We start from the raw sequence: 19,385 nt of genomic DNA, 5'->3' as shown, positions 1-19,385 counted from the left end.
TCCAAATATTTGTAACAGATTTTTGATGAATTATTCTGTCAAAAGCATTAGCAACAAATTTTGTTCGTCGAAAAAGCTAAATCCATCCCATAGCTAATTTGCCGCTAAATCCATCCCATAGCTAATTTGCCGTTGAAAATAATTAGTGACGAAAAATAATCGTCGCATATCTATTGAAAATATTAAAATTATTTTATCGAATTCGTCGCAAAATTATATTTTTAAAATTTTTCATTATCGTCAACAAAATAATTTCTCCTGTATAATCTAAATAATTTACAACTAAAAAGCATATTCAATATAAATTAAATATCATTCATAATTATTATAATTTATATTCATACATAAAAATATTTAACAAAGTTGAATGTTTAGAATAAATTTATAAAACTTAATAATGTTTAAAAGGTTTAGAATAAATCCATCGCTTCACAACGAGAAGAGAGAAGCCATCAGCAAAACAAGTAAGTGAGATATATGATCATTCTTGGTTGTCAGGCTAGCTGCATTGTAAGTATCGAAGCTTTCTTCAGATGTGCTAGTCGTCAGAAGGACAACAATCCAGTTTCTATCAGAATCTATTCCCGCTCCAGTATACTTAGTGCGGTTGAGATTTCTCGAGTATAGAGTTTGTGTAAATTTCGTGAGTACAAGACTGGGATCCAAGTTGGGAACACAAGCAGCCATTGTAGATCCGTCCTTTGTATTGGAGACCTTCAAATGACATTTGGCTAAAATACTTTCATAATTGAGGAACTGAGGTTCAGTGCCTAGCACTGTATTGGAGCCTGTGCTGTTTGTACAAGGCTGACTCTTTAAATTGATCAGCTAGTTCGTCATCAAGGCATTATGCATTATCATTCTTCGTAAGGGTAGTCAAATTCAATGACTGCCTGTAGCTGTTAATGCCTGCAAGAAGTGTATCCTCCTCTACAGATAAATCACACAGATGAGAAGGTTAGTGGAAGCCCTAAAGGAAAAGGTAAAAAATCACAAGAAAACATAATGATCTATGGGTAATGGGATTATCACAGGATTTAGGGTGGATTGATAAGGAAGGATGAAGAAAATGGATGAGGAAGGATGAGAGTGAAAGCATGAGAACACGTGCTTATTTTCCTCCTAATTATTATTAGGGTAATTTACGATTTAGTCCCTGGGTATTACCATTATTAACAAGTCAGTCCCTGTATTTTTAGAAACCTATTAAAACGTCCTTATGTTTTCTCTCCGTCAACGAAATAGTCCTTCTGTTTATTTTTGCCGTCTTCTCCTTCTTCTCCTTCTTCTCCTTCTTCTTCTTCTTCTCCTTCTCCTTCTCCTTCTTCTTCTTCTTCTTCTTCTCCTTCTTCTTCTGCTTCTTCTCCTTCTTCTCCTTCTTCTCCCTCTTCTTCTTCTTCTCCTTCTTCTTCTTCTTCTTCTTCTCCTTCTTCTTCTGCTTCTTCTCCTTCTTCTTCTGCTTCTTCTCCTTCTTCTCCTTCTTCTCCTTCTTCTCCTTCTTCTTCTTCTTCTTCTTCTTCTTCTTCTTCTCCTACTTCTTCTTCTCTTCTTCTCCTTCTTCTTCTTCTTCTTCTTCTTCTTCTTCTTTTCGGAGGAGGAGGAGGAGGACGAAAGAAAAGACAGTGACTATTTCGTTGACAAAAAGAAACGATAAGGACGTATTAATAGATCTGAGAAAAGATAGGGACTATTTGGCTGACAAAAAGAAACAATAAGGACGTTTTAATAGATTTCTAAAAATATAGGGAGGGATGATTTCGTTGACAGAAAGAAACGATGAGGAGGGACTATTTCGTTGACATAAAAAAATGATAAGAATGTTTTAATAGATATGAGAAAAGATAGGGACTATTTCATTGACAAAAAAAAACGATAAGGACGTTTTAATAGATATGAAAAAAGATAAAAATATTTTAATAGATTTTTGAAAATGTAAGGACTAACTTGTTAATAATTGTAATATACAAGGACTAAATAAATGGTTTTATTTGAGGGTAAAATTGGATTTTAAAAATTTTCTCTCTCCTCTTTTATCTAATTTTAACGGAAAATAGGACGGAAGGACTATTTCGTTCACGAAAATAAAACATAAGGACGTTTTAATAGGTTTCTAAAAATACAGGAACTGACTTGTTAATAATGGTAATACCCAGGGACTAAATTGTAAATCACCCATATTATTATGATAAAAAAGGAATTCTCTAACACATGTATTGAGCATGTTGGTAATCAAAGTAACCTACAGCTACAGCACATAGACTTTTTAATTCTTGAATCCACATTCAAGATAAGCAATACAACATAATTTAAAATACTAGCATGATTTAACAGAAAGGGCAGGAACATATCGTTGCAAGTTGTTAAGCCATACCATGGTTTACTTCCTCAAAGCTAGTTTCTTGTCTCATATTTCCCTTCCTGCCAAAACAGTAGGCAACTAATTAGTTTGAAACTTTGAATAAATCTGCACTAGTAGATCAGAAAGCTTAGATATGTTACAAGTGAATAATGTCACCAATAAGATTAATAACAACAATGGCCTTTGCCATAACAGCCTTCACTACAAAAATTAAGGAGATCACTAACGGACTTTACCAACGGATTGAAGTCCGTTAGTGAAACTAATGGATTCACCGACGGAATATTTGTATCATATTGCCCACTAACGGATGAAACCATCCGTCAGTGGTCCGTTAGTAAAATACTAACGGATCTTTTCCCGTTAGAAGTCCGTGGGTAAAATAGTGAATTTATTATTTATTTCGTTTTTTCACTAACGGACTAAGCATTCCGTTAGTGAATTGTGGAGCCAAATATACGATCCTAAATGAAATCCTAAATCATGTGTTTGCCAAATCAAATTCACTCTGAAATATGAGCTTGCGTCCAATCTCCCGTTCGTTCACTGCCGCCGGCATCCTTCGTCCGCCTCGATCAACGGTCCGCCGCCGTCCATCGCCGATAAGTGCGCCCCTTCTCGGCATCACTGTCCACGGTTGAGCCCGTACGTCTCTCTCACCAGTCTTTCCCTTCTCCACGGACAGTTTCCACGGGTACTGCTCTTTGGTTTTAACGAGAAATCCTGCGGTTCAGCTCTCACCTGGTACTGCTCTTCCTCTTCTTCTTCTTCTTCTTCTTCTTCTTCTTTTTTTCTCAATAAACCAGATAGTTCTATTTCAAGGAGGATATGTAAATTAGGGCAAAAGAATGTGTGGTGTTGTTTCTCCAACTAAGAAGGAAGCATGCATGTGCATGTTTACTACCTTCAAGCATAGATTTCATCTTAGGAAAATACATCTGTGTATTCACTTTATATGGGTTTTTATAAATGATTGAAATTGTTTTACATGCTAAAATAACTAGTCAATTTGATGTTGCAATATGAATGTGGGATTTTCATTCCCAATAGAAAGATCCTGCAAATGCATGACAATTTTCTTTTTAAGAAAGAAGTTGATTAGACTCTAATTGGGTTTGAACTAGTAATCTCACAGCCATGGAGAGGACTTGAATAACACTAATTAAGCCAAAACTAATCATTGGTTGATTGTTCTTTTTCTTCAGTTGTTTATCTACAAGTTAGTTTGTCATATTGGTAAGCTCTTGACAGTTAAATTAGGGAAAAATAAAATTATCTTGATGAGTTCAGCTAGGTTTAATTTTCAAGACATGTTCTTAAATAATTGCAAAGTAATAAGCTTGTGATGAGTGGTTCAGTAGTCTTCTTTCTCAAATAAAGTCGAATATTCAATTTTTATAAATAGAGTAAATATTTATTGAGAATATTTTATCATTGATCGATACAAAAAATGCTTGCAATTATATTAAAAAAAGTAACTGAATCACTTTATTCTTTATTTTGGGACGTTCATTTCTGTCGTTATAGTTAGTTAATTTCATGGTTGATTGATTAAGTGGTTGGAGTGAAATTCATAGTGCTTAATCTTTGCAGAATCATATTTGATTCTTTAAGGCAACTACAACTTTAGAATATGCTCATAGTAATTCTTTCTTCTGCTTTTTTAGACACCCAAAATGTTAAAAGATATGCATTAGCCATTTGTCATAATTACACTAATCGCACTTGGGATTGCACCTACATGTGCACTTGCCAAGGTGCACTTGAAATTGCACCTGCTGGTGCACTTGGCAAGTGCACCAGCAGGTGCAATTTAATGTGTGCACCTGCTGGTGCACTTGGCAAGTGCACCAGCAGGTGCACATTTCAAGTGCACCAGCAGGTGCACATTTAAAGTGCACATGCTGGTGCACTTGTGCACCTGCTGGTGTACTTGCCAAGTGTACCAACAGGTGCACTTGAAATTGCACCTGCTGGTGCACTTGGCAAGTGCACCAGCAGGTGCAATTTAATGTGTGCACCTGTTGGTGCACTTTAATGTGTGCACCTGCTGGTGCACCAGCAGGTGCACATTTCAAGTGCACCAGCAGGTGCACACATTAAATTGCACCAGCTGGTGCACTTGAAATTGCACTTGCTGGTGCACTTGGCAAATGTACCAGTAGGTACAATTTAATGTGTGCACCTGCTGGTGCACTTTAATGTGTGCACCTGCTGGTGCACTTGCCAAGTGCACTAGCAAGTGCACTTGCCAAGTGCACCAGCAAGTGCACTTGAAATTGCACCTGCTGGTGCACTTGCTAACTGCACCAGCAGGTGCACACTTTAAATTTTTGATTGCTCAATACATGGCTGAAAATATGTACTGATTGCTCAAATTTCTCATTAACAGCCTTACCAACCTGGTTCTACTGCCCCGGCACCTCCCCCTCTAGTGGAAGATACTGCAATTGATATTAGGCAAGTTCAAATTCTCTTATAGTTGTTTCCAAAATTAATGAGGTTATCAGATTATCATTGACATTTGACTTTGAAATTCAGTAATGTCTACACATGATACAATTATGCATATTTTATATAGAATGCATATTTTATATAGTAGTATATTTCCATCACTTCTCAGTGAGTAACTTACTACGTTTGTATATTTTTAATTTAATGTCTACACATTATATTAATATTGGCATTGATTATTTTTTATTTGTACACAGATGAGGGGACGTGGACGGGTTAAGTAGTCTAGAGGACCAGTTTGACTACCTTCTAGTGCAAGCCAAGAGGAGGCGAATGCAGATGATGGACAAGAGCATGAGCCGCAGTTACCACAGGCATCGACGGGACTTGGGGATACAGAGCTTCAGATATGGGTATCACTTGCATCTGGTGTACAGCCATGTCATAGGGATCGACCAGGTCCACCAGTTCCACCATGTACCGATGCATTGCCTCCCCGTCCCCTTCTACCTCCTCACCGTCACAGTCATTGTCTGCACCGTCATACTCAAGCTCCACGACCTGCGGTATCACATTTACATTATCCTCAACCTGCATCCACTTCTGGTACTACATCAGATAGAGGGACAGGATCTGGATCAGCATCTACTCCATCATCTGCTCCAGCATCTGCACCAGCATCAGCAGGATCGACCACTGCTGTAGGCGGCACACAGTCATTCCGACAGACCATTTCACTCATTAATAACAAGTAATAGTTAATTATTTCTTAATTACGATAAATTTCATTGTTACCCTATACTAAGTCACGTTTTTTCATGTAGTTTACATCCGTCGGAGATGTGCAGTCGCAAGATTACTCTGATAATAAAAGAAAGACTGGTCGCGGAAGGGCACTGTTGGAAGACAGTGCCACATGACATCAAGGAGTTTTATTGGCAGGAATTCAAGGTGATGTGTACTTCTTTAAGCATTTTCACATATATTATGAATTGAGTAAGTACTAACAACTCATATAATTGAATCTTTTTGCAGAAATACTTCATATGGGACCAAGCAATTGACAGCTTGGTCAAAATTGCATGGAAAAAAAAAGCAGCTGACAGATATAGGGGCTTAATGTGGGAAATTAGGAAAGGGAAAACAAAGAATCTTGCTACACTAAATTCTGTTTTGAGTAAGTGGCAGGAAACTTGTAACACTTCTGAATACAAAGAGAAGTGTGACAAGTTTTCTGCAAATAGGCGCAGTGAGGTAGGAGGTTCAGGATCTGGCATTTCTAGGCACGCCTGCGGTTCAGTTTCACAGTATACCCACCAGCAGAGGATGGTATTAGTAAAAATTTTTATTTCATATTTATCATATTAAATATATTTTGTTTGGATTGGATGATAAATGCTGCACTTCTTATAATTGGTAACAGAGAGAAAGACTAGGCAGGGAACCACTTTCTCATGAGCTTTTTGAGGCCATACATAAGAGAAAAGGGACGGAGGGTTTTATTGATGCGAGGTCAAAAGCTATTAATGTAAGTTGATAATAAATGTAGTTGTTAACAAATTTGATTTACTTAAATTGTTTTACTTATACGTGACTTTAAATTTGTAATGCAGGATAAATATGTCCAACTGAAGGAGGCTACAACACAGCAACAGGAGGGAAGCAATGAGCCGATGCCCATTAATGAGGCCCAGTTGTACTACGAAGCGGTTGGTGGGCAGAAAAAGAGTCGCGTTTATGGGTTAGGATCCCAGGCTTCAGCATATTTTCATGACCCATCTCATTGTTCTGCTTCATATACGTCTGCACCCCCAGTGGATCCTCCTGCAGTTGAAGCAATGACCATGATGCAGAATAAAATAGATCGGCTAGAGACAGAGAATGGTCGAATTACCACAGTGCTGGATGAGTTGCAGACGTTTATGTATAGGATGATGGCACACACGGTATAGGGACATCCACTCAGCCATTTGCTCCTAGGGCACCTCCAGCTCTGTCCCCACAGCAGCGGCCTGATGATGCACCTATCATTGCTGATCATCATACAGACAGTGATGATGACACAGATGATGAGCTAGCTAGTTTAGTTTAGTATGTATATTTTGTTATAACCAGTTGATAATTTTTAGTCTAAATTATAATTGTAGTACAAATTCTTTACGTTTTAAATATATTTTAATGAGCAATTTGGTTTTGTCCTTTTATAGTATTATTATTGTCCAGTATGATAATGGATGTATATGAATATACAGATGGATGTATTTGTACAGGGGATATATTAATGTACAGTATATGAATGTAGTAGGGGTACAGGTACAGGGTAGAATTTGCAATTGGTGTATTTTTATTCACTAACGGATTAGTAACCGAAAATCCGTTAGTGTCACCAACGGATTTTTCGTTGGTGATCCGTCACTGTCACCAACGGATTTTCCGTTGGTGATCCATCACTGTCACCAACGGATTTTCTGTTGGTGATCCGTCACTGACACCAACGGAAAATCCGTCGGTGATCCGTCACTGACACCAACGGAAAATTCCGTTGGTGATCCGTCACTGTCACTAACGGATACAAATTTTCATTAGTGAATAATTTACCAACGAGGATTTTTCTGACGGAATAAATCCGTCACAGATCCGTTAATGGAGTCACAGATCCGTTAGTGAAAAGTTCCATTAACGGATCTTCAACGCTCACCAACGGAAATTTCCGTTGGTGATTTTGCAAAGTCTTGTAGTGCTTAATCGAATTTTAAATATTTCACAAATTAAATACAGAAGCTAGCATTTAGTCCCCTGAGGAACAAAAGAAAAATGATACTGAAAAAAGGAAAGGACAACATGCTTTCAATTTGCTGACCTTTTTCTCCATTTGAAATGAAATTCCCAAACCTACTAAGGCATGAAGCACTCTCATTCTCCACATTCAACATTAAGCAATGAAGTAATCAAATGAAACAGAATTGTCAACCGGCTTTCTAAACGAAAAGCATAAACATTTTACTTAAAAGCTACTCTGCACATGGTATTGCACATCGGAGTAGCTTGCATGTGGCTAATAGCTAGCTTCCCCTGTAGTGTGATTTGGAGCTTTAAAAAGCATTCTTGGCTTGCAGTTAAAAGAAGAGTTCGAAAGACTTAGTTTTCGTTAGATGAACTTGAGCAGCTCACGAGTGCCATTTCGTTTCCCGGTTCACCTAGGACTAGCTCGAGTCCTTGCTCTTCCTGGTGGTTTGCTGCTTATCTTTCTCAATTCCTTTGGCTTAGTTGGTGTCTATGCATGAGAAACTTTCTTAGCTGTTTGGTTGCTTGAAGTTGATTGTCAACGCTGCTGGTTGAATTTTCAAGTATATATTCGATCCATTATGGTTCCCTGCTTAGGTATAAGTTAGCTTTGCTTTTTCGAAAGCTATTTAGTTCATCTATAGGATACGACCGATAACGTATAAACATCTAAGCAGTTAAATAAAATATTAATAAACTTTTTAAAAAAGCAAAAATAATTAATATACATTTAATATTTATATACCTTAAATTTAGATATATTTTTTTATGGTTGAACTACGATCCAAATTAGATAAATGATGAAAATGTGTTGTAATTATATTTTTTCTTTTTATATATATACTATGTAAAATTTTAAAAAACATATTAAAATTAAAGTTTTGAGAAATTGTATTACTATTTTTCGATTATAGTGAAATTTTATTTTTATTTTTATTTTATCTGTGAATATTTCTTTCTTTAATATTTTGATTATGAGAGTATTTTTTAATTTTATGTATTTGTGTTGATAGGTGCATATCAGTTGCATTTTATATTAGCTCTAAAATTAAAGTAGTTTCCAATCATGATAGTTATTTTAATTTTATTTTTATTCCATATTAATCTTTTATATATTATTAATTAAAATTTTTAAAAAAATTAAAATTTTATATCAATAAATTATTTAAACTTACAATACATAAATTAAAAATACTATAAATAATAATTAAACTAATAATATTCATTATTATATGAATATGTACATATAAAATAATTGAATTATAAAATTTTTTTTAATTATTATATTATAATAAATTAATATTTTTATATTTATTTCATTAAAAATCCTTTAAATTTGAGGAAATCCTGCACTCTTATTACAATTTTTCTTTTTCTCTCAAACACTTTACACTTATTTTTAATAGTGTGTAAAAAAATTAACTCACTCAATTGAATCTCAAATGATTAAATACTAGACTCAAGTTATGGAGAGAAAACCAATATGACTAAATACTAGGGGTTAATTGTCAGAATAATATTATAAAAAACAATTTTTCAAAATAATGTAGTGCAGAGAGTAAGAAAAAATTCTCAAGAAAACGCCAACAGAGTAAAATTTTTGTACTTGAGATGGCAGGTTTTTGAGACTAAGAAACCGCCAGTCAAACTAACGTTTTCTTGATCCTTTGAAGTTGTACTCTTTTAATTTTATTTTTTTTTTCAGTTCAATAAATATTTCTTTTAGTAATTGTGCATTGTACAGCCATGTATTTTACAACATGCATGTATATTAAAGGGTTAATTATTATAATAATTTTAATTTAAAAATAATTTACCAGAAAAATATAGAAAAGAAACAATTTATATAATTTAAGTTATATATAAATTAAAATTACATTTAAAAGACGAACATAATATTTATATTTAAAAGGTCTGTCCAAATCTTTCTTTCTGAACAGGGCATTCGCGAGATTGGCTTGGTCTTTAGTCAACCTACTTCTAGACCTAGCCTCTTTCTCGATGCATCAAGCTGAGATAGTCTCCATTCAAGCTCAATCCCAACTGTCTCATTTTGAAAAGGGTCTGTCCAAATCTTGCCTATTAACACACTTTTTGAAAAATAGTTTTTGGTTGCCAAATCCTTTCCACAAATAAACACACTTTTTGGAGAGAATCAGGTGGATCAACATTAAAATCAATTCTTTGAGTGTGGGAGTAGAGTTTTCATTTATTTAATAAAGCAAAATTAAATAACATAATGTAATTCAACACTGTTTTCTTTTTTTTCTTTTATTTAATAATTTATTTAAGAATTTTTTTTCACATTGAAAGTATATAATATAACATTATAATATAATATAAAAGAATGGGTTTTTATAATCTAATCTAATATAATATATTACATTATATTTTTTATAAATTTTTAAATTAAAAATTATTTTATATTAAGACTAGTTTATAATATATCAATTATAAAGTGAATCAATTAAATTAAATCAAATTACTTTATATTAATTTTAATTTAATTTAATCGAATTAAAATCAATTCACCTTATATAAACTATATCTAATTCAATTGAATTAAAATTAAAATCATCTCAACGTCTATTATATATAATTAAATTTAATTAAAATAAAAATAATTTTATTTCCATTATATATGAATCGTATAAATTAAGATCAATTCATATGAATTATAAAATTAGTATGAATTATAAAATGAGTTAAGATCAAAATAATCTTATTCCTACTATATGTATGTAATATAAATTAAAATCGATTCATATTATGCTAATTACAAAAATTAAAATCAATAATTCATATTATGCCAATTACAAAATGAGTCTATTGAATTAAAATCAATTTATTTTATATTAAATATAAAATTAATCAATTAAATTAAAATCAGAATCATTTTATATCTTATTGGAAGTTTGAATTTTTTCCTTGTAAAAAATGTATAATTTTACATGTTATCCTTTTATTTTTGAAAACTAAATACACATTTTCAAATATACTCTTTTAAATTTAGGAGCTAACAACACATTTTGAATTTGGAGAAGATGCACATGCATTGAGCCAGACTTGTATCTCTTGATATATGAGAGAGAATTTTCAATTTTAATTTCAAATTGCACACATCATTTTTTTTTAAAAAAAAAAGATTAATATAATAATTCCATTAATCCACATCAAATACTCGATCACTTAATTTTGTGTTTTTTAGGAATTGATTTTGACTACTTAAAGTCTTACTTTTAGCTTAGGGTGCTTCTACCCTAATTCTCCGCTAAATTTAAACATTATTGAATATAAGAATTTAATTGTTTACAAATTTCTACATTTATATCCTACACTTAAAATTTTATATAATAAAATTAATTTTTTTTACATTTATCTCTGTTTTAGCTGTTAATTTTAATTAATTTTAATATTTTTTAATTCGCATATCATATTTAGGGTAAACATTCGACCAAATCGATTTAAAATCGAACCGAATTGAATAAATTAAAAATTGAAATTTTAATATTTATAAAAATCAACCAAATTTTGTTCATAAATCAAATCGAATCGATATGATTCAATTCGATTCAATTCAGTTTGATTTATTTAAATATTTAATAAACTTTTTATTTTTTACGCCTTACTTTTAATATTTTAAAATTTAATTAAAATATTTTAACTTTAATTATAATTTAATATCTTTATATTATTAAAAATAATATACTATTATTACTAATTAATTCGATTCGTTTTTTTTTTAATTTTTTTTGATAAAAATTGAATTAAACTAAAATAATTAAAATTTTTAAAATTAAAAATTAAATTAAACTAAAATAAATAAAAAATTAAATTAAATATCTGAATTAATTTGATTCAGTTGATATTTTCAATTTAAACTCAATATTAAACGATCTAATTTATTATTTAAAGAGTCGCTGAATGAAAAAAATTCAAACGTTTTGTATTAATTTATATTTATATTTTAAATTTTAAATTTCAAATAATAAAATATTTTAATTTATCCCAATTAGGATCAATAGACTGAGAAAAGTTAATAATAAATATAGTTTTTAAAATTTTATATTAATAAATTATATAATTTTTTAATTTAAATTATATATTAAAAATAATTTTTTTATATTTATTATATATAATATTAAATAAAATATTTATTATAAATAAATTTCTATTATATAAAATATTACATATAAATACTATACATTAAAATATTTTATTGAATTTTTATATTCAATATTATAAATTAAGTATGAAAAATATATTATTATATTAATAATATTAAATAAAAAGAAATATTATATATTTTAGTCTATAATTTTTTTTATATTTTAATTTTTTTTATTAATTTATAAGATATTAAAAGTGAGATTGAGAAGTAAATAATGAAATTAATAAAAAATGATATTATTAAAATAAAAATATATTTTTAAAAACTATTTTATTAATTAAATAAAATTTTAGGGATTATATTATAATTTATATTTAATTTAATCATTTTAATTATAATTGTAATAAATTAAAAAAATAATTTTATTATTTAAAATTAAAAAATTTAGATATAAATATGAATTAATATAAATTTTAAAATTTTTTTATTTAAAAATCTGAAAAGTAATAATTCAAATGACATGATATATAAATTAAAAAAATTTTAATCAAAATTAATAGCTAATATTAAAATAAATGTGAAAAAAAATTGATCCTTTTTATCTAAAATTTTAACATTAAAATATAAATATAAAGATTCGTAACATTTTCATTTTTTTTTAAATAAAAAATGACATTTTCTTGGTCACTAATTTTGTAAAAACAAAGTAAGATTTGAGTAAGTTGCTTACTTTTGATTTAACCCAATTTTACTATCTTTAATTTAACATAAACCATATCAATTATTTATTAATATTTAATGTTTTATATTCAATTTTTTAAATATGAAAAGGATTAAAATTGGAATTTTCGAAAATAAAGATAGACTTTATTAACAGTCTTCCCATTTTTGTCTTTCTTCTATATATACAATTTGCATATATCCTTATAATTATTATCACAATTTTATATATCCTAAATTCTCACACAAAATAAAATAAAATAAAATAAAAGCTGCCATCTTCTCTCTACTAAAAAACCATGGTTTTCATTTTTAAACCATTTTGATGGCAATCATTAAAAAAAAAAAAAACTCAATTGAATGCATGGCTACTAGCATTGCTGCTATAATGTGGGGTCCTTTGGAGACTTACCAATGAGAAGTAAGCTCCTGTGGGTCCCTTTGCCAACAAGGATGAGTGGGTCCCTTGCTCCACCACTTGTCCTTTATCTAACACAGCAATCAGATCACAATTCTGTATGGTACTTAGCCTGTGTGCCACAACCACACTTGTCCTCCCAACCATCACGCGCTCTAGGGCGTCTTGCACCACCTTCTCTGACTGACCATCAAGCGCACTAGTCGCCTCATCTAGCAGCAACACTGCAGGATTTTTCAGTATTGCACGAGCTATTGCAATTCTCTGCTTTTGCCCACCTGACAGCTGCACTCCCCTGTCCCCACACCACGTGTCATATCCATCCTTTAATCCTGTGATGAAATCATGAGCATTGGCTGCCTTTGCCGCTTCAATGATCTCTGATTCATCGTTTTTGTCTGATGTACCATACACAATGTTTTCCCTTATGGTCCCAGCAAATAATGTGGGCTCCTGACTGACTAAAGCAATGTACTTTCTCAATGATCTCAAGTGATATGACTTGATATCTCGACCGTCTATTTTCACTGTACCTCTGATTGGATCATAAAATCTCTCTATTAACCCAATGATTGTTGATTTTCCGGACCCACTTTGTCCCACCAATGCTGTTGATTTCCCTGCTTCAATTTTGATTGAAAAGCTTTTAAAGATGATCACATCAGGTCTTGCTGGGTATGCAAAGTCTACATCTCGAAGCTCTACGTGGCCCATTATTGTTTCAGGCTTAAACCCATCAGGGTCATCAGGCTCAATTTTTGTGTACCGGTCCAAAACAGCAAAAACTGACCCAACAGCATCCGAGCCCTTGGCTAGGTCAGTGGTCATACTTCCAGCATCGGCTATGACACGACCTGTGCTTACCAAGACCATAAACGTCTCAAACAAGGCTTTAGCAGAGATATACCCTTTAGAAATAAGCCTTCCACCATACCAAAAATCAAGGGCCCAAGTGCAGGACATTAGACTTTGAGATGTACCGAGTCCAACTCCTGCAAACAGTGATTGTCTGATGCTTTCTCTCTGTGGGCCTTCTTGGGATTTTTCGAGCATTCGAAGAATTCGATCTTGAGAGGAGAAGGCAGTAATGGTTCGGAGGTTGGACACGGCCTCTGCCGCGAGCTTGCTGCTTTCGTCTTGGGCTTTGATGGCCTTCTGGGACATGCTTTTAAGCAGAACACGTCTGACATAAAAACAAACAATGATGATTGGTTGGACTGCTATCATCACAATAGCAAGTCTCCAAGCAATGACAATGCCCATTGTGCAGGCTATGGTTACAGCTGAGACTGTTTGTACTACAAGAGCCATTCTGTCACCCACTAGAGATCTCACCTGTGCCCATGAAACAAAAACAGATATAGACTCAGCCCACAAAGTTCCAGAAGCAAAGACGGTTTAATAATTGGAAGAAAATTTGTAGTTTATTAACAACAGGAGATAAATAAATGAATAGATATATATAGAAAGTCAAGGAATAGAATGACATAGAACTATCCAGAAGTTGGTCATAACAGCCAAGTAAAATAATAGTTATTGACAAAATCTCCAATAATGAATAATAGAGAATAGAAGAAATTGTTGAAAGGAACAGAATAGAATATAATGTGCAATTTGATAGTAGAAAATTGTCATGACTGCTCCAGCAGGTGAGGTAAGGAACCTCCTAATCAAATGATTAAATTAGGTGCTATATACCTATCTGCAAAAATATGAAAAATAGAAGCTAGCTGGGTCTAATCTATGACGATAGAGAAGAATGTAGGAGTTAATCCTTGAAGTGAAAGTACAAAGTAGTTTTCAACAATTCAATTATGGACCCACTCAGTTCTGTGTGTGTGAGATTCTAAGTGGAGTCAAAAGGCTTGTCAAAATCATACCGAATAAACAAAGCTGTGTTAGATACATTTGTTCTTGTCTCATCTCTTTCTGATTAATTAAATTTCAATTATTTAAAAGAATTAGGGAATTAAAAATGTCTAAATCTAAAGTTATCACCAATTTACTAACTAAAATGTCATTTTCTTTTTATTAAGTTGGCTTTAAGTTAAAAAGTTTGAAAATTTACACTATATATGAAGATGCTTATTAATCAACATGATTAACTAATCATCAATGGTGATGCTAAATTTTATAGTAAATAAAACCACGTACCACATTGGCATCTTTGGCGAGCCTAGAGCAAATTGCACCACTTGAATTCTCATCTTGATCAAACCACCCAACTTCAAAAGTGAGTATCTTTGAAAGCATCCTCTCTCTTATCCTCTTGGTCAAGTGCTCACCCATATATGCAAAATTATAGTGCTGAACAATGTTAATGATCAATGAGAAGATTGCCAGCCCCAGAAAGCATAATGCGTAAATTCTTATTTGCTTCTTGATCTCATCATGATCTGTGTAAAAATATATAGAAATCATTGACCCCATTGCAAATGCGTATAGTGGTTGAACACCACCAAATAAAATTGCACCTAAGCACCCAAAGCCTGCTTGTTTCCATTCTGGCAAGTTCAAAGCTAGCAATCTACGAAATGAGGGTACTGGAAAATTTTGCTCCTCTAATTGTATATCTTCTCCGGTGACCGAAGCTCGACTTGGAGCCATTGAATTGGCTGAGCTTGACCTACTGACCATTGATAACCTGCGACTGCTGGTATTATTCATGTCTATTTTCGAGATTAAAGAAGAAGAGGGTATATAACATTGATCATCTTCATTGGTTATATCTTTTTCTCTTTCTTGAAGACGGACTAAGGTTGTGTACAATCCATCTTCAATTTCCATTAACTCATCATGAGAACCTGTTTCCATCACCTGGCCATTTTGGACCACAGCGATTATGTCGGCGTTTCGGATGGTGGAAAGACGGTGAGCTATGACTATGGTGGTGCGGCCAACAGCAGCTTTATCCAGTGCCTCTTGGACAATGCGTTCGGATTCGGAATCTAATGCACTTGTTGCCTCGTCAAGAAGGAGGATTCTTGGTGCTTTAATTATTGCTCTTGCAATAGCAATTCTTTGTTTTTGTCCCCCGGACATTTGAACTCCTCGCTCTCCAACCTGTTAATCATGTATTAGTATTTTAATTAGTGGCTAATTAAATATTGGAATAAAGCATAGGACTAAAGATGTTTCTCAATAAAATATGGATGCATGCATATCTAACTAAAGGGTTGCTTATAATATTTGATTTAGCACAAAAAGTGGGTTCTCATCATTTTGCTAAATTTTATATCCCTAAAGTGTTGTTGAATGATTATGGGTTGCATGTAGTCTAGTTTAATCATCAAGACAAAGATTAAGAAAAAAGTTTGATGCTAATCAACGTGCAAATCATGCAAGAGATCAAAGTTTTAAATTTAATACTCATTATTTTAAAAATACTTTATACGTACAATGGAAGAAAATAAAGAAACATTGTTCATGAATGTGTATAGAACAAGGAAACATGGTACAGGCTGTGTCCTTATCTTGCTCCAATTTGCGTTTATGGAGTCTTGGGTGGATGTGACCTAAAGCATGTTCCCACTTTGAAAGGTATTCCTTGCCTTACCTTTATTTTTTTTAGCAAGAGTTTGAAGACAAGGTGTATTATTAAAGGAAAAGAAAAAGAAACGGAAAATAGAGTGGTGGTTGTGATAGGCACAGGATTTATACCATCATCTAACAAATGATGAAAACACACATGGGTGCCCATTTTTAGGGCTTGGGAAAGCAATAGATCTTGCAGAAGGTATGGGGTCATTTAATTTTGTGGGGTTCATGCTCCTAGCCTAGCAGCCAATTTGGAATTGAATTTCACAAAATAATTTTAAAGTAAAATTTATATAAAAAAAGAAAAACTTAAGAAGCTATTTTTCTCGGTCAATAAAACACAAGTAGACACTGGGTATGAAGAAGACAGAGAAATAATAGGACAAGTAGGGTTGTCGTTTTATGAAAGAATCTGTGAGGTGTAATATGAAATGTGTCAAAAGCATAAAAATTGTTGCAAGTCAAATGTAATGGTGGCGCAGTGGTTGTGGTGTGTCCCTAGCTAAAGGACAAGCAGAAACAAACCTGAGTGTCATACCCCTGCGGCAACTGACATATGAAATTATGAGCATTAGAAGCTTTGGCAGCTTCAATAACTTCTTCTAGGGTGGCGTCTTCTTTGCCAAAAAGTATGTTCTCCTTAATGCTGGTTGCAAAGAGTGCTGGCTCTTGGCTCACCAAACCCATCTGTGACCTTAGCCACTTGAGTTGCAGCTTGTCAATAGCCACCCCATCTAGAAGTATTTCCCCACCAAGTGGGTCATAAAATCTTTGCAAGAGTGCTATTGCTGTTGATTTTCCTGACCCACTACTCCCCACCAAGGCCACTGTCCTCCCTGCTGGTATTTTTAAGCTGAAATCTTTGAAGATTATGCTTTCTGGTCTTGATGGGTATGCAAATTCTGCATGCTTGAATTCTACTTCACCTCTCACATTTTCCAATACTTCACCTTCCATGTTCTCTAGATCTATTTTAGGAACTCTTCTTATCACTTCCATTATCCGTTCTCCGGCTGTACATGCTTCTGAGAAATACTTTACATTGGATAACCCAGCACCAAGGGCTCTAAATGTAAAAAAAAATTAATTAGTATTAGAAAAAAATTACTATTAAAATGACTAAAAGCTTTGGTAATAAATGATATGATTTTTATAAAAACAGAAAAAATTGAATTATAACTGTCTGCCACTAATCTAAATATTTGCATGTCATGTAGCGCATTAGCTAGCACCTAGAAAAGAGAAGCAAGCTGCTGTAATTTCTCTCCTTACTTTATTATATTTTATTAACCATAATGGGAAACAAAATAAGAAACCTATTCAAAGATTATCGAAAAGGAGCAAAGAAACTTACAATCCACCCACAGCAATTGCGGCACCAACAGCGAAAACAGTCCCTCCACGAGCATTATGATACATGACCATTCTGCTACCATAATAAGACATAAAAGACCAAATAGCAAACACAACACCGTTACTGCCGATGGCCAAGCCCTTAGCCAGACCTTGCCTGAGCCCCAATTTCACTGAAAAATCAAGAGCTGTGGAATATGCTTCTATAGTTTTGGACTCCCCAACAAAGGCATAGACAGTCCTGATTGAAGATATTGCCTGCTCTGCAATTGTACCTGCCTTTTTGTATTCTTCTCTGATCTTTCTTGCCAATCCCATCAAAGTCCTTCCATACATTAGACCAGGGATTACCAGAATGATAATGAAAGGAAACCCCACAATTGCGAGCCTCCAAAGCATCAGGAACCCAACGAGATAGCAACCAAAGAACATGGAAGCGTTCATCAAAAAGTTTGGCACCTAATTTGACATTTTATCAAACATTAGTTAGTCAGAATATTGAAATTTCTAAATTATCACGCCTTGGATGGTGAAAGGTTTCAATCAAGAACCAGACAACAATTCACCTTTTCACTTAGAACATCTTGAATAACGAGGCTATCATTTGACACACTTGTGATGACCTCTTCTGTACTTGTTACATGCAAATCAAAATAACCCACTTCTTGCCTCAGCACTGCTTTCAAATATCTTGCTCTCATTCTGGTAGCTTGCCTCTCTCCTGTCCTTGTCCAGCAATACCCCTCTGATTATCCAAACAAACAATTCAAACCCATAATTAATCTCTTCTTAATCAATCAAAACAAGCCAAACAAGAGCAGTAATATAACAAAGAAATAAATTTGAACCAACCTAAGAAACAAACAACCCATTGTCCACAAGCCACGTAACAGAGGGCCAGTGCGTTCTGCCAAAGGAATCGTAACCGCAATTTAATTAGCGTTAAACAAAAGAGAAGAAAAAACAAAGAGAGAATTAGTAAATCAGTCAACTGACCTTATTGATGTTGTGAGAGAAATCACTCTGGGAAGAAGATGCACCGCCGATGTTGTTCATCAATTTGCTAGTCACAAACAACACAAGTGGGGTTGAGAAACCATCACCAACGGATCCAATGAACCCAAGAACCATCAACAACCAATCTACAAGATCTGCATGGATGAAAATTGATCTTATAGACCCAATATGATTACTCTTCTTCTTCACCATACTACTCTTTTTCTCTGTACCCATTTTGGCACTGGCAATATTTAGCTAGCTAGCAACTAGCTTCAGTACTCTCAGAGAGAGAGAGAGAGAGAGAGAGAGAGAGAGGGAGAGAGAGATGATCACAGCTCTTCTGGTGTTGGAGACTTTGGCCACCGGCTGTTGGCTCCAACAAGGCTATGTCTAATACCAGTGTCAAGATGCAAATATAGACACCTATGTATATACATATATATATACACAGCCCCGTGCAGCGTAGGGGTCGCCCCACAATAACCAACGTTATAAAAATGAAAAGTAAAATTTGGTAAGTGGTAACACTCGGAGATGTGAATGGTGTGACAAGCTTTAAATCAAAACAATTAATATAACCTAAAATAAACAAAATAATTAAATAAAAATTATCATCTTTCACATTTATAGTTTAAAAATAATTAAATTAC

The 19,385-nt window shown here is 33.2% G+C and overlaps 2 protein-coding genes and 1 pseudogene across 2 annotated transcripts; 1 reads left to right on the top strand and 2 right to left on the bottom strand.

Moving 5' to 3' along the window:
- Positions 1-429: 429 nt before the first annotated feature.
- On the bottom strand, positions 430-5,546 carry LOC110607431 (annotated as a pseudogene).
- A 107-nt stretch (positions 5,547-5,653) lies between these two features.
- LOC122721967 lies at positions 5,654-6,765 on the top strand. Its single transcript, XM_043951388.1, has 4 exons — positions 5,654-5,764; positions 5,849-6,142; positions 6,237-6,341; positions 6,427-6,765. The coding sequence occupies exons 1-4, from the start codon at positions 5,654-5,656 to the stop codon at positions 6,763-6,765; spliced, it is 849 nt and encodes a 282-aa protein (XP_043807323.1).
- Positions 6,766-12,553: 5,788 nt separating this feature from the next.
- Positions 12,554-19,147, bottom strand: LOC110607432 (ABC transporter B family member 15). The gene is made up of 7 exons (XM_021746532.2): positions 18,733-19,147; positions 18,589-18,643; positions 18,303-18,481; positions 17,738-18,195; positions 16,909-17,449; positions 15,001-15,909; positions 12,554-14,181 (listed from the first exon to the last, which is right to left on the bottom strand). The coding sequence occupies exons 1-7, from the start codon at positions 18,967-18,969 to the stop codon at positions 12,781-12,783; spliced, it is 3,780 nt and encodes a 1,259-aa protein (XP_021602224.1). The 5' UTR covers positions 18,970-19,147; the 3' UTR covers positions 12,554-12,780.
- Positions 19,148-19,385: the final 238 nt, after the last annotated feature.

The sequence above is a fragment of the Manihot esculenta genome, chromosome 15 (genome assembly GCF_001659605.2).
Source record: "Manihot esculenta cultivar AM560-2 chromosome 15, M.esculenta_v8, whole genome shotgun sequence".
In the NCBI taxonomy this organism is placed as follows: Eukaryota; Viridiplantae; Streptophyta; class Magnoliopsida; order Malpighiales; family Euphorbiaceae; genus Manihot; species Manihot esculenta.
The sequence above is the reverse complement of the archived record's forward strand: the minus strand, read 5'-3'. Positions and strand labels throughout refer to the sequence as shown.

What these genes read in the sequence shown, in the direction of transcription:
- LOC122721967 (XM_043951388.1), top strand. Translation starts at nt 5,654, where the DNA reads ATGTGCAGTCGCAAGATTACTCTGATAATAAAAGAAAGACTGGTCGCG. An exon ending in TTTATTGGCAGGAATTCAAG is followed by an intron (nt 5,765 to 5,848) that starts GTGATGTGTACT and finishes ATCTTTTTGCAG; the next exon opens with AAATACTTCATATGGGACCA. An exon ending in ATACCCACCAGCAGAGGATG is followed by an intron (nt 6,143 to 6,236) that starts GTATTAGTAAAA and finishes AATTGGTAACAG; the next exon opens with AGAGAAAGACTAGGCAGGGA.
- LOC110607432 (XM_021746532.2), bottom strand. Translation starts at nt 18,969, where the DNA reads ATGGGTACAGAGAAAAAGAGTAGTATGGTGAAGAAGAAGAGTAATCAT. An exon ending in GCAATTGCTGTGGGTGGATT is followed by an intron (nt 17,450 to 17,737) that starts GTAAGTTTCTTT and finishes TTTTACATTTAG; the next exon opens with AGCCCTTGGTGCTGGGTTAT. An exon ending in TCGCCAAAGATGCCAATGTG is followed by an intron (nt 14,182 to 15,000) that starts GTACGTGGTTTT and finishes TCATGGGCACAG; the next exon opens with GTGAGATCTCTAGTGGGTGA.